The sequence below is a fragment of the Epinephelus fuscoguttatus genome, linkage group LG6, assembly GCF_011397635.1.
Source record: "Epinephelus fuscoguttatus linkage group LG6, E.fuscoguttatus.final_Chr_v1".
NCBI lineage: Eukaryota > Metazoa > Chordata > Actinopteri > Perciformes > Serranidae > Epinephelus > Epinephelus fuscoguttatus.
In genome coordinates, this window is record NC_064757.1 from 40,264,307 (window position 1) to 40,279,970 (window position 15,664).

At 40.3% G+C, this 15,664-nt stretch overlaps 2 protein-coding genes across 2 annotated transcripts in view; both read right to left on the reverse strand.

Annotated features, from left to right (window-relative positions):
• Positions 1-15,664, reverse strand: part of LOC125890118 (STAM-binding protein-like A) — a 102,556-nt gene that overhangs the window by 37,423 nt on the left and 49,469 nt on the right. The window lies entirely within an intron of this gene.
• ppil2 (peptidylprolyl isomerase (cyclophilin)-like 2) overlaps positions 1-15,664 on the reverse strand; it is a 47,409-nt gene that overhangs the window by 1,715 nt on the left and 30,030 nt on the right. The window contains exons 15-19 of the mRNA XM_049578545.1: positions 10,940-11,057; positions 9,414-9,470; positions 5,916-5,988; positions 3,788-3,850; positions 1,973-2,115 (exon numbers count right to left, since the gene is read on the reverse strand). Coding sequence (XP_049434502.1) covers positions 1,973-2,115; positions 3,788-3,850; positions 5,916-5,988; positions 9,414-9,470; positions 10,940-11,057 — 454 coding nt within the window. The remainder of the gene's footprint in view (positions 1-1,972; positions 2,116-3,787; positions 3,851-5,915; positions 5,989-9,413; positions 9,471-10,939; positions 11,058-15,664) is intronic.

The following is a 15,664-nucleotide window of genomic DNA, read 5'->3' on the forward strand; positions in this document are numbered from 1 at the left end:
CCTTGCTACGTGATGGAGTTGGCCTGGCCGACCGCACCAAACCCAGGCCCGCAGGAGAAGGGGGCCCTCCCTCCTCTCTCTAACGTTTATACATACTATATAACGTTTTATACACAATAATAGATGGATTAGCAACCATTTTACTTCTGACGATAAATAGTTTCCATGCTGGACTTGTATGGCTTTTTAAATTGTTTTATTTAAGGTGTAAAAAAAAAAAAAAAAGAGATACCGCGATATCATACCGTCACCGCATCCACCCAAAATAATACCATGATATTGATTTTAGGCCATACCGCCCAGCCCTAATCACAATGGTTTGATTTTTTTTAATATGAAATGTAAACACACTCACAAGGGTGCTCTGCTGCATCGCATTGCCTCTGGTACAATGAGGTATTTATTTCAATCAGATTTAAACAGACTTGTTTTTTACACAATTCTATGTAGTTTTTCGCCTGTTGGAGGGCGGCGGAGCCCCACACAGGGGACAAAAAATTGACCAGCTGTGTAAAAAACGTTGAGCGGCTCCCACACAGGCAAGCGTGGCTTCCAGGGTCAGTGTAGCAGCTTCAGCTTACTGTAATGAACACGCTCTGCTGTGGGCATGCTGCAGCAGACGTGTCAAGCCGTGAGAGTGTCCAGTGCATTTTGGCCGTAACTGAGATAAGCAGTAACAAAAGCTGGAGAGGCATGTAGACACAGGTGTGAACAGCGATGTATCTTGGCTGTCCACTGAAACACATGTTAATATCTGATGTAAACAGGCTTCAACATCCTTACTGCTAACCTCCAGCTATTCTGGCATTGTATATATTTGGTTTGCGTTTTATCGATAATATTTTTATCGTTTTATATTAGCACTGTTCCTGCTCTGTACTGCAACAAATGCACTACAACTTCCCTTGGGATGAATAAAGGTTAACCTTACCTTAAATGCACAAATGAACAAGCACTCTCTCTGACAAAACCCTTGAACCAACCATTAGTGGCTGCTGAAACACCCAGTGTGCCATTTTTATATTTAATTGTCTGGGGAATGAACTGACTGTTATTTGGGAACATTAATACCAACGTGCTCTGTATAAACCAGAATATATGAACATGATGACAAGAGAAGGATCAGGTGGGTAAATTCTGGAGATAAAACACCATCAAAGAGAGAAAACTCATGAGCCTACTTATCTCTTAATGCACACTTCAGCCAAAGTGCAACACTTTCAGTTCAGTTAATGCACCTTCATTTGCATAATGACAGTAATTTTAATATTCCCACAAATACTACATGCTTATTATGTAAAGTGTTGAGTTGTAACGCCACAGAAAGAAAAACAAAACCAAAATAAAAAAACTTAATAAAGCAAAGAGACGAGAATCTAAAGTTCCTAGGTCTCATATTTCATGTTTGACTGACATTATTTTGAAAAGTAAACTTTACACACAAGTGCAAATTGTTCCAAATGTTGTGTCAACACGGCAAAAACAAGTGTTGTTAGACATCAACTTAAAAAAAAAATAAAGAAAACTAAAATGAAATATGTTGTAATGTCACAGAAAAACAACACAATATACCTGAACTCAGCTAAAATATGGTCTGGACAATAAACCTGAATCATCCCCACGGGGAAAATAGGTAATCTTCTATATAATTGGCAATTCTGCACATTATGTTTCTGCTCGTTCTGTGTCGCCGTGTAATTCTCATGTTTTATCATCCATTCATTACCATCCTGTTTCTGAGGACATTACATCAGCCTGTGAGAAAAAAACGTGATGGTTGTGTGGGGGCAGGGTTAACTTTGTAATCCAACTTCTGCCTGGAAGGTGGAATAAATATTCTCCTTCTGTCTCTTCTTATGCATTTTACACACGTCACAGTGATACCCACCACAGCAGAAGCACAGTGTAGTTTGGTGAATAATAAATTAGTATGTGTGTGTGTGTGTGTGTGTGTGTGTGTGTGCGTTCTTACGTTGTGGCAGGGTTGATGTATTTCCCCACACCTGCCTTGAAGGTTTTTGGCGCCTGCTCTTCCTTGGCTTTCTTCTGGGCGATGCTGGTCTGCTGCCTCTCCTCCTCCTCCTTCTGCAGCTCCTTTTCTCGCTCTGCTGCGATCTGAAATCAAAGCAAATCATATAAATCCCAACAACTGCACGCCAGATCAGAGGATACAGAGGCGACGCTCGCACCGCAGGACTTAATGCTCAGTAATTGTTACTTCCATGGTGACACTTGCTCTGTGCAATGAGTGTTTCAAATACAGGAGAGACAACAAGCTCCAGGAGGATTGTCTACGTAGGGCACTGGACAAAAAAAAAAAAGGTTTTACACTGACAGAAGAAATATTATACATTTTTTGTAAAAACATAAAAGTGATTCCAGAGAGAAGCAGACAGAGGGGTCTACAGTCTGTGTTTGAAGGATATATCCAGGATGTCAAACTGACTCAGCAGCAACAACAGGTTAAAAATACAAAGATAGTTAGAAGCTAAAGCCGAACTATAGGCTACAGATCACAGTGTAAAAGTGAACCACCACATCACTGCTGATCGCCACACAAGACAATGAATATAAAGGGAAACTTTGCTGATATTGAACCAGCTGTGTGGCATCACAGTGTTTGCAGATGAACCGTGTTCGGCTTCGCCCCCGTGCCGCTGCCAGCACCCGGACCTCCTCTGCTGGACGGGCAGGGATCTCCAGGGGAAGTCAAACAACATTCATCTTTGCACAATGTGATGACACACAGCTGGTTGAATATCAGCAAAGTTTCCCTGCTTCCCTTCACTGGTTCCTGTACAGCAGGGTCGGCCTTTTTTTCCACTGTTATAATCACTAAAAAGCAAAAGTAGCACGTGTTTAAATTCAGTGAGCTTAAGTACCTTATGTAGCTAGCTAGCGAGCTAGCCAACCCTACACTTTTCAGGGTTTGATTTTGCTTTTGGAACGGAGAAGAAACGCATATCTCCTTCCTACCACTTGGGATAACGAGTATCATTATTACACGTGCCCCAGGCACAAAGTTTAGTTCGAAATCTACAAAACCAGCCTGAAAATAAAGAAAATCTTCAACAATTTAATGACAATCTATGAAGAACAGCCATGATGTTGTCTGACCCTTGTCGGAGCTGGCTGATGCATCGCTAAGAATGGCCAGTCTGTGTTCGAGGTATGAGACTTAGCAAACGGTCCAATGTGGCCCTCGACTGTCCTGCTGCGCTGTTAAAAACAGGAGGGACTGTATATAGAAAGAGCCACAGTTCCAACACTGATCAGTATGGTTTGGTGACATGATGATAATTTATTAATCAGCAGAGTTGTGACTATTCAGTTTCTACCCAGGTAGCCATGTATCGCTATAATATCTCATGCTATATAATGGCATCGTAGGTTTTGTTGGAAAATTGGTCAACAACTTCTTTACAGTCAATTCTTGGCTTTTATATTTTTTTTATTTTTGCATCAGTGTGATACAGCTGGTTTGATTTAACAGTTACTATATTTAAGTTATCTAAGGCAGAAATGTCTTTTCCTTATTATGTTCTTGGATGTTTGACCTTCACTGTGCAGAGTTTGACAGAATTTCACACCGTCTCAATTCAGACGTGTTGCTGTGCAGAACGACAACAATGGAAAGTGTGTCACTGTCCAAATACTCCACGCTCTGCTCTGTAAGTACACACACTCATTCTTTGTAGAAATCAAACAGTCAGCAGGTAGCGCCTTTTTGTGTGGAGGAAATTGTTATATCACACAGTCAGTATTATTCATGTTGACAGATACAAACCTGAGCGTCAGCCTCTTCGTACGGGTCCACGAACACAGTTGCGCTTATGATCTTGATCTCCGACTGTAAAACAGAAAAACAGGAAAAAATAGTATCCAAAAAGTAATGTGCTCTTATGCTGGTTGCCTTTACATGATCTGTAAATAATTAAACATCTCAAATATTAAGTTCTACTATCATATACTATCGAATCCCAGGCAGCCTCTGAATATCTACCATATAAAACATGTAGAAATAGAACATTGGTTTTGCAGTTTTGCTTGACAAACTTATTGAGAACTGCAGGAAAATGAGATACTGACATCAGTTTAAACTTGTAGCTGCATTTGTTATGTTTTTAAAGTGTATTTGTAATTTAAAAAAGTACAATGACACTTTGCAAAGTCTGAATTTAGCTCCTCATTGGCATCTCAAATTCATCTCTCACTTGCCACTGCTTCATTTCTTGTCTTACCACCAGACCTTTAGACAATCAGTGTAAGGGTCAAAATGCTGCCATAGCTCCTGCTCTCCTCAGCTGCTTTTAATGTTAGTCATCTACTTAAACTGATTCTACAGTTGCACTCTGTAATTTACTCTAGACAGGGGTCTCAGCTACATTTCAACAAAAACCTGTGGAGGGACATTTCTAAAGGGGGTCTACAGGTATCAGACACTTAAATTGAATACTTTTAAAGACCTTTTCAAGATTATTCTAAACCAAATTTAAGACTGATATTTGGACAAGTCATTTTTTTTCTTATTCAGGCATTGCAGGTGAGTAAAAATGTAAGTAACATATATATATATGGCCCTGTGCAGAGAGAGGTGTTATGTAGGGATATGGTTATTAGAGTGAGTCATAATCATTACATTATTAATACATTTTGCCAGCAGGTAAGTGCAGTTATAAAGGAAATAGATATTATTAGGTTCAGTGGTAGGTTTAAAGATCTGTAACATCAGAAATGTGACTTTCACACAGGAGAGATCTTGACTCATTTTGACAAGAATAAATTAAAAGATGGAAAAATGTTTGTAGCAAGACCTCGCAAATTCAAATTTAAGACTATTTAATGACTCTAAAAGGGATATAAAATTAAATTCAAGATATTTAAAGGTCCAGTGTGTAGGATTTAGGGGGATGTATTGGCAGAAATGGAATATAACATAATAAGTACGCTTTCTTTAGTGTTTAACAGCCTGAAAATAGGAACTGTTGTGTTTTTATTACCTTAGAATGAGCTGTTTATCTCTACATAGCGAGCAGGTCTTTTTTTTGGGAGGAGATCACCATGTTGCACTGCCATGTTTCTACAGTAGCCCAAAACGGACAAACCAAACAATGGCTCTAGATAGGGACATACACGTTTTCGCGTCAGCCACCAAAGTTTGAAGCTCAGCTGCAATGAGCAGCGCTGGAGTTGCACTGATTTATAACATGAAACTGCTTTATTCAGTGTTTTTACTGATTTAAATCCCCTCATCCATTTGATTAGGAGAAGAAGAGACCTTTTTGGATAATTTGGCTTCTGCTGAAAACCTCCTGAATGTCTCAACCTTATGTTATAGGAGTAAAAAGGTGACCACACATTAGCATGTATTGGACTAGCCACCCACAGCCACGTGCTAAACTGTGTCAGAAATACACAGATTTGCAACGTGACAATGCGTTATTCTGTGTTTTAGCAGTTTAAATCACCATAGAGGATGAGGCCTCTGCAGATAATTTGTCTCAAGGCAAAAACCTCTTGAACGTTTGGATCAGAAAAGGGGTGAGCACACGAAAGCATGCCTCCGAGATGCCGGACAGCACTGGAGATGCACTGATTTCTAACATGAAACTGCCTTATTCAGAGTTTTTGGTGGTTTGTTTGTTTTTAAGAAGAATAGATCTCTGTGGATAATTCAGCTCCTGATAAAACCTCCTGAACAATGAACACTGAAGGAATTCTTGCCGGGAGAAGACTCAGCTGATGTTATCTGCATTTCACTGCTAGATGCCACCAAATCCTCTTAAATCTTACACACTTCACCTTTAAGACTTTTTGTGGACCTGCAGACACTCTGTTCTACGCTCATACATTTCTGAGCATAGTCAAATTCGGTTTCCGCCAAACTACAGCCTTACAACACCACTAATTCTTACCTTTGGTTTGTCTGTTTTGGGATCACTCTCCACGTTCTCCATAGCTGTGAGTGCCTCAAATCCACCAACAATCCTGCAGAAGAGAAACACACAAAAGCTACTTCATGACAAGTCCTTTATACATCTGTGTACGAGCAGGAGAGACCTGGGCTCCCCGCACAGGCCCCAGATCACTTTGATCTTCGACTGGGAAGATAAAACAAAGGCAGCAAAACAAAATATATAATAAAAATGTAACCACTGGAGAGTTGTGGAATAAATTCATTGCTAATTCAGCCATTTTTACAATTCGAAATAGCATTTCCTATATAAATACTGATGTCTTCATTAATGACATGAGGGCTTCAGGGTGGTGTCGAAGATAAAGGTGACACTGAGTTCAACTCCCTGCGAAACCATCCATCCTGTTGAAGTGCCCTTGAGCCAGATGCCACATCACTCTCGTATAAACGGCAGCTGAACTGCGGTTGACTCTGAGGTTTGGTGGAGGGGAAAATGGGGATTTAATTCCTTACACCCATATCTCCTCCCTCTGCGCCTTATAGCTCCACTGTTGTCTATAAAGCTATTAAAAACACATCGATGAGTCACACTGTTGCACTGGGTGATATGTTTCTTCATTACAGTGAACACACACGCTATAGTTTATTTGGCCTCACTGTCCTGCTGCCCATAATACTCCCCAAATGTGGATTAATCCGCAGCTGAAAATAGTCCACAACAAATACACTATTTACTACCACTCGAGTAACGTGTGCTAAAAGAAACGAGAATTAAAGAAACCTGCGTACTACCATCTCAACCTGTAATGTTTAAGTTTTTATATTTTAAGTTTATCCTTCAGGGGCTGAAGGGGGGGGTTCGTGCAGACCTCATTATATTCCTCAGACAACAGTGAACACGAGTTGCTGTGAAAAAGCAAATGTTTATAGGCTTTGTTATCAGCACAGTGGCCTCATGGTGTAAACACAGCAGAGAAAACAACCTCTGAAGATATAGAGTCTGTCAAAAAGCTGAGGGCCAAGAGGCGAATCTGTTAGCGACTCCCCTGCTGCAGAGCACTTTAGAAGAAGTTGCTCTCACTTTGCTCTTTAAACTGCAAAGTCTTTATCCAGCTGCTCCTGTGGGGGCCCCCTGTTACCATGTGTGGAGTGAGGAGACACACAATCAGTACACCCAATAGCTACTGTAGCGTGTGGGGGGGGGGGCTTCTCAGGCCACATGTGCTGTGCTTCCACATGTTCGGATGAACAGAGGAGCTCCCACACATGATGACTCACTGACCTCGCAATGTCAGACAAATATATTTGGTTATATATTCATACAACATGATTATGCTGCATTCACGTGGATTAGGAAGGACGGCAGACAGACAACACCTTGTTGATGGCACGGGAAAAACAAATAAACAAAGAAATCAAAGTACTCCCCCGAGACGATGCAAAAATGATATAAAAATCCAATATTGCCATAAAGCAGCCCGACTCGTTGCTCTCTATGTTCTCTCACAGTAATCATCATATTGCCCACCACCACACAGACAAAGGATAACCCATTATGCTCTTCTAAAATTAAAGGTAAAAGTCAGTTGGCAAACACAAAGCGTCACATCTCGTTCAACTTCAAAATAATACATACAAAAATCATCATCATTAAGACACCCTGTGTGAGAATTAAGACCACTCTGGATACGTGGTTTCTTCATTTTTCGAGTCATCCCTGTGCTCCAGCAGTGCTGTCACTTGAGATGAAAAAAGAACATTTTGGGTCAGTGAAAGGTCAAGTTATGTAGGTAGAGGACGGACATGGAATTTTTCCAGGAGACGTCTGTCTGAACACCAAAAACCAGATATTTGAAACCTGAAATGTTGCAGGTTCCACGTGTGAAAAGGGGCCTAAGAGTATTTCTGGCTGTTTATACAGTCTCTCTCTTTCTCTTCTCTCATTTCCTGTCATCGCTCGACTGCCAATTCACTAATACAAGAAATACTAAAACAGATTCTGTAGACAGGCAGACTATAGTAGGGGCAGTATTGATTATCAAAGGTAGAAATAAACTACAAAAACAAATGATTAAGAGGGTAGTAAATCCACTGCTTAATTGAGCAAATATTTGTTGGTTCCAGTCTCTGAAATGACAGAATTTGCTGCTTTTCCTTGGTTTATATCATAAATGAATATCAAGGTTTTAGACTGTTTGTTGTATGAAACAAGACATTGGCTGAGCGGGCAGCTAACCGTGCTACCTCCATAAACAGCGCTAAACAACATCAACAATGCTGACAAAGCTAACAGTGCTAGCTATGAGGGAACCAGGGGGTGGCCGCTATACTTCTGCAACAATGCTGTCCTGATATCAGCTGTAACAGCCGTATGAGCACAGTGCAAAGCAGCGGCGATGAGCTTGCAAGTGATATACACACATGTGCTAACATGCACACGTGGCCGAACCAGCCTACCACAACAAACCACAGCGAAGCTCGGATTACAACACACACTGAGGCAGCATGACTTCAGTCTCTGCTCAGGTCAGGACACCATTACTCCACTATGTCCTTACATAACAAACAGCAGTTTGCTGCTATATGAAAGCTCTGAATGTTGCATACAGAACCTTTAAGGGCAAATATTCACAAGATGTGAAATATTCAGAACAAACAGTCCAGTTGCAGTGTTTCCATGAGTAACATAAGGCTAGAATTTGCTACACGTTTGGTTTAAATACATCTTTTGAGCCTTAAAAATGCCAATAGAGGATCCTCACTTATAGAACCGCAGCTGAACTACCTGTCTGTGGCAAAACCTTATCAACCAGACAAAAAAAGACAAAGAGTCCAGTCTGATTTGCATGTCAGAAAAACCTCTGTGACAGAGTTCGCATTATGTATAGATCAGGTTAAGTGGACTGACATCACCAGTCCCATTAAATGTGCAAAGACTACTGTCTGGAAAAGATAAAAAGCTGGACGAGGGGTTAAAGCAGAAGCTTTTTAAGTGTGTTGACCATGTTAAGAATCAGTCAGATGAAAGCAGCCTGAATATTTTTAGACAACAGCCTTGGCTTTCTCCTAAAAAAGACAACCATTTAAGATCATGCTCAGCTCAGCACAGAGAGAGAACCTTTCAGTTTAGATTCAGCATCTACTAAATTTTTCACTGCTCTTGGCCAGGAGTCAGACTGGAAGTCACAAAATTGTTTGCACTGTCTGGAGCTCCAGAGGAACCAAATATGTATTAAAGAATAATGCGAAAGGGTGAGAAATAGAGACAGTGAGTGAGGAGGAGACGAAGAGGACAAGGAAAGATAAAGAAGAGCTGAAGAGAACATGTGGCACTGACCCAACTGTTTGTGTAAATAGCACTGAGCATTAAGTGAGTGTCTGTCAGGATTGTCACCTTTCAAAACCATCTGCCACGGCTGCTAAATTACACAAAACACTGTTGCTAAGCCGCAGTGGAGTCAATTTAAAAAATGACTAACACACACACACACTGTACCTTCCAAACACTGTGTGTTTCCTGTCGAGGTAGGTGCATGACCGGAACGTGATGAAGCTGAAAGAAAACAGAACAAAAACATTGCATCTGTAAAACATTCAAAATTTTTGAGGTTTAGTGGATCAATCAGTGAAAAGTAATGGAAACAAACAAGAAGTCTAAAAGGGAGCTTTGCCTTTACAGTTCAGTGTGTTTACATGACTACTTTAGTTTTATTAAGCACACAGAACAGAACAACCTTCAAAAACAAAAGATAAACAACACATTTATGGGTTTTTCCTCACTAAAAGTCCATCGAGCAAAAGGCAACACTTTTCTTAAGCTCCCCTCACCTCCTTCTTTAAAATTTACAAGGAGTATATGAACATTTAACCACACTGCAATATGATCATCAGCATGTATGAGGATTCTTATTATTTATTACAGTATTTTCAACTAGTTTATCCTATCCTATGACAACTACATCAATTAAATTAACAGTTAGAAATGCTAAATAGTGGGGAATAAAATAAGTTGTTACCAAGACAAAAAATTAGCTTTAGATGCACATAAAAAATCTCTAATGACAGTTTCAATTTTAACATATGTGTAGTATTAGAAATACAATCCAAACAAGGTATGTGTTAGGTTAACAACACTTATACTTCATGAAGAAGAATTGTTTTAAGATATATTTTGCAGGATTGTAGGTTACCTCGCTATATTGGCGTTAATTCAGTGCTGCGCTCACGATACGATATGGGACCTGTGACCAATATGGGACGATATTAGTTATGATCCTCATTGTCTTTTCATGGCTGGTTACATTATCTGCCTGGCGCTAGGCCGCCTGCACTGTTTGAATGTTTAGAAAGGAGGTGTGTGGACGGAAATGTTGACCAAATGTGCCATGGAATCTTAGAGATGAGGATATTTATCAATGTTTTCACTTTCACTTTACATCAATGATAATGGATCATTGATCATTTAATCAATATAATGATCCAGATGGATGTATTGTTGCACCCCGCTGCTTATGGTCTGAGCGCTGTGAGGATATGGTGAGTTGGAAGCCTGATTGTAGAAACTGTCATATTTGTTTTGGCCACCATTTTTGGCTTTTGTCTGTGTGTACATTTTTAGTATGGATCCTATGCGTTGTTTTATAAATGAGACCCCTGAGCACAGAAAATAAGAAAATACAGGCAGAGGGCAGAGTCACTGCAGATAAATACATCGTCACGGAGGATGGATTACTTCTGTATGAGTCTACATATTGTTTTTTAAAGAAAATCTTGCATAGTTTATCTTTAAATTAGCCAAAACGACTGTGTATTACTGAATAAAAAATGTTTGTGCATTCAATACATGATATTTTATTCTCGCAGTGTTGAATTTCTGTTGTCTTAGTCACCTGAGGGGCCTCTGCAAAGAAATCAAAGGAAGGAAGAGACAGTAAAAAACAAAACATAATTCTCTCCTGACTGACTTTCTAGCACAGACGCTTTAAAAAAATAAATAAATAAAAAATAAAAAAAAATTCTTACAACTGAGATTTGTTGGTGTTTGGACCAGAGTTTGCCATGCTGAGAACCCCGCGACCGGTATGAGACAGGTTGGGCCGAAACTCATCCTTGAAAGGTTTTCCCCAGAAGGACTCCCCTCCTGGGAAGGAAGGAAGCAGATGACAGAGGAAGGAAGGACACAAAGAGACAGTGAGAGAGACAGACAGTAGTAGTGTTTCGCGAGACAATTTCAGCATCATCTTTTCTGGAAAGTGATTACTGCAGTTGAAGATTTGTGGTTTAAGACATAATGAGTTTCTGTATATGAGGCTCGAATATTTGCTCAGTTTAAAAACCTCCTGCACAGTAGACATTTTGACATGTGATATGCAGGAAAAGCACAGGCGTAATTAATAACACTCATGATGGCTGTGTTCCATTTTCATGTGCAGGTTTACTTGCTTTCTTTATTAGGGCACTTAAATGGAACAGAGCCATCATAATGTTTTAAATGATGTTATGAAAATATCTGCTGTGAATATTTGGGCGTTCGTGGGAGCAAGAAGGATTTTAAACTGGTGGTGTGTTAGGGGGCGATCACACAGAAATGAGACGCTAGAAACGCGACGCCAGTAAAACCATTGTATTCCTATGATACGGCGCGTCTGACCAGCGTTCAAGCGTCTTTTTAGATGGCCGTTTTTCCGACGTTTTTGTAGAGGCTTCTTTTTAGATGTGCGTAGACGCTGAAAAGTTAAAATATTTTCAACTTTTTGAGTGTCAGACACCAGTAGCACCATTCGTCATTGTCGTCATTGGCCCAGGCAGTCAATCAAATCTACCTTCCTGTTTTGTTGTGGCAGTTATGGCAGTTAAGAGCGACAGACAACACAAAACAATCCGAAGACGAGAAATTTATCCTGACAATATTTGATTTTGAAGAATAATACAACACACGCACACCTCAGTACTCGAACAAACACAGGAGGGGACACGCATGGAGCTGTGCGAGCAGCGCAACGAATTTGTCTGGTGAGTACAATGTAACTGACAACGATAATATGGGCTGGTGACCTTATTTCGTAGTTCACAGTTTTTGTGCTGCATTTTTATGTAATGAAAAGTGTTATATAAACAAAGTTGGATTTGATTTGATAGCTCGTGATAGTTTCATGTAAGCTAGTACTGTCTCTACTGTCTTTGAGGGAAACACTATATTCAAGGGGAGACATAGGGAGATGATAGGAGGTGTGTGTGTGTGTGTGTGTGTGTGTGTGTGTTTTTTACGCATGCATCCCCACTCCACAGGCGCTCCTTGCTGTTTTTTGTTTTTTTTTGTTGTCTAGCGCGCATTGAATAAGCGCTTCCAGCATTTGAAGTGTCTTTGAAGCACCCGCCTTTCTAGTGTCTCATTTCTGTGCGATCACCGCCTTTAGATTGGATAATGAGTTCAAATATCAACAATCTTACTCCAGAACTTCTGACTCTAAATAAACTTCACTAAACCTGTCAGCTAACCACTACTTACATACACAAATTGGGGAGACAGTGAGCTCTGGGAGCTCCTTGCTATGTGAGTAGAGACAAGATCAACTGCCGTATAACGGGGTCGGTAAATGACTGTATTGACATGTTATGCCATGTTTTTGTTTAGAAAGTGCTGCCTGACATAAAGGCTGACACTGCTGTATAACACATCAAGGCTGCCATGTCTTTTGCTTCCAGAACGTTGGCATACTGTCTAAAATCACACACTGGGACAGCATTAATCCCACCTTGTTTGGTTCAGTATAAAAAAGCAAAGCCATTGAAATGAAGGGTCATAGCCTATTTCGGGATCTCGGTGTATGAATGGCTTATGTCTATCAAATGAAGGTGGAGGTTCCTGCTCTCCCACTGATGACCAGTTAACAGCCAATAAATGCAGCAAAACATCAGCACAACATGGTGGAAAGGAGGCTGCTAGCTGACATACAAATGTGACTGTAAACAATGCACCTTTACAAATGTTCAACAAGGAAGGAAATGTATTTAAAATGGCCTAAAGGATGCACACAATGCATTTGGGTGAGAAACCCCGAATGTAAAAATAACCTGAGTTCGTTTATAAGAACACTCCACAGGGCACCTTTAATGTATGAACAAAAACATCCTTGTGAAGAGGGCGGGGAACTTTAAACACAGTTGGGCAAACACTTCTCACTTCTTGTCCATAAAAATCAATTCCAGCATCTTCAGAGATTTATGTTGCCGGCAGGGCAGGGCTGTTTTTCTTTTGAGAAAATCATTTTAACTGCATTTTCGGGCAGAAGTTTGCCGACAGTTCACAGTGTTAATCCGTCATTTAATTGCTCCATCTGGGATTTAATGTATGTAAACAAAAATGAGTGCACTTTGGGGGGTAAACAGCTAAGATGGAGTTCATATAGTCTTTAATTTTCAGCTCCAATGCACAACATTACATCTTTATATTGAAAAATAGAAGCGAACCTGTTGAAATGTATACAGTTTGTAAGAGAACGACACAAAGAGCTGGCTCTACCCGTAGCATCTATTCAAATGACTGCACCGTTAGAGAAACAGAAATAAGGCACCATGTATTTTCATGATGCCTGTTTGCCCTTGAACATGGAGCCATGTTGAGAGCCTTCAGCTGTGAATCATTAATTCAGACTGACTTCATCATTAAGAATCATCATGATGAGTATACAGGAATACGCACTGCAGGAGCTTATTGGCTCCCGACAGGGGGAAGAGGATTTGTCACCCTGAGGTGTGTTTCACTGTCCTGCCAGCTGGTGTACGTGCAGGAAACAGTGTGCGCACGTATAGGTACAGTATGTGCGTGTTTATGCTGTGGTGTGGATGCATGCTGCCGACCAATCAACTCTTTAGAGGTTTTCTGCAGCCGCCAACTTCCCCTTGTGACATTTCTGCATAATTTATCAACTCTCTGACATTTTAGACTGGATCATAAATGAATGGGCGAGAGAGGAGGATGAGGAGGGAAATTAATTCTCACCAAAGAGTTAAGCAATAAATCAAACTGCATTCTCTCTGATGTTCATTTGAAAATCCACTTGAATTACACAAACACTAGAAGCACACACTTTGGCCAGGGTTAACTGGAAAGAAAGCACGTGTATTAAAATATCCTCTGCTGTCTGACAGCTGAGAAGCATCTCTGCTAATGAACGCATTATTTGGGCATTTTAAAATATGTGAGCGCGTGCTCCTCGTTTCATATTTTGAACGCGTCTCTGGGATTTCATTTACAAGTCAATGTTTAAAACATTTCTCTCTCCAAAGCGTCTGGTTGTGAAGGGGTTTTAGATAAATGAGGCTCTTCTGAACTCGTGGAAAGTGTTAACGCTACAGTGAGCAGTCTGCTGGATGGATGTGTGTGAGAGGGATTCACTCAAAATGTGTGAGCAATTTTCGTGGGATTTTCTTGACACTTAAATCTCAAAGATTCAAGTGTCAGGAGAGTATTACATCATGGTTCAATATCTTTTTTTTTGCTATCTCAATTCCCTGCATAAAAACACACAAATGTTTGATTGTCTCTAAATTAAACGCTATTTTTTCTCTCAAATGCTCCTGCAGCTTGTCTTTAATCTTTATCTCTGCATGTGAACAGACATATTACCTCTTCAAAAAGCAGAATATCAAACAAAAGATGAAATGTGTCACCTCAGCTGTTGTCTGCACACAAGATTTTTCAAACAGACAGAAGGTAAACAAGAAAATGAGTGACATTAGTCCAAAGCTTCATGGCAGCTGCCTGCTTTGTTCTTAATATTACACAAAATTACATTGAGTAACTAGACAACTACTGCATCTACTATGTTCCCCATGACTCCCCTCCAAATAAGTTCACTATTTAAAAGGTACAATTTTTATATTGAAACTCTTCTTTTTTCTCTGAAAAATTCCCAAGCTTAAAAGGTCCAGCGTGTAGAAATGAGGGGGATATACAGGTAGAAATGGAATATAATATAATCATATGTTTTCTTCAGAGTACAATCACCTGTGTTTTCATTACCTTAGAATAAATTGTTTATTTCTACAGAGGCACTGTGTCCTCGTCCAGGGAGTCTGCCATGTTACACTGCCATGTTTCTACAGTAGCCCACAACAGACAAAGCAGAGACTGGCTCAAGATAGGGCTATTTGTGTTTCCACGTTGGACAACGAAATTAGCTGCCCTCCATGATGAGCACTGTCAGAAAAACACTTATTTTCTTTAATGTGAAACTGCTTTACTCAGTGGAGAGGAAGAGACCTGCAGGTAATTCAGTTTCTGGTAAAAACGTGAAACTACTTCGTTCAGTGTTTTTACTGGTTTAAATAAACTAGTCTGTGTGGTTTGGAGAGAACAAGAGGGGATAGTTCAACTCTTGGTAAAAACATCCTAAACAATGAACAACAAAAGAATCCTAACCGGGAGAAGTTTCAGCTGGTTGCAATCTTCGATCCTCACCACTAGGTGCCACTAAATCCCCCTAAATCTGACACACTTTAACTTCTCTTGGAAAATTTACAGAAACTTCCCAAACCTTTGCGACCCTGGGCATACTTTTATTAACTTTTATTAACTAGGGCTGGTATGATATATTATTTTCACTACATGTTTATGGCGGCACGGTGGTACAGTGATTAGCATTGTCGCCTCACAGCAAGAGGGTTCCTGATTCAAACCCGAGGTGGGGGAACCTTCTGTGTGGAGTTAGCGTGTTTCCTCCAGGTGCTCCAGCTTCCTCCCAC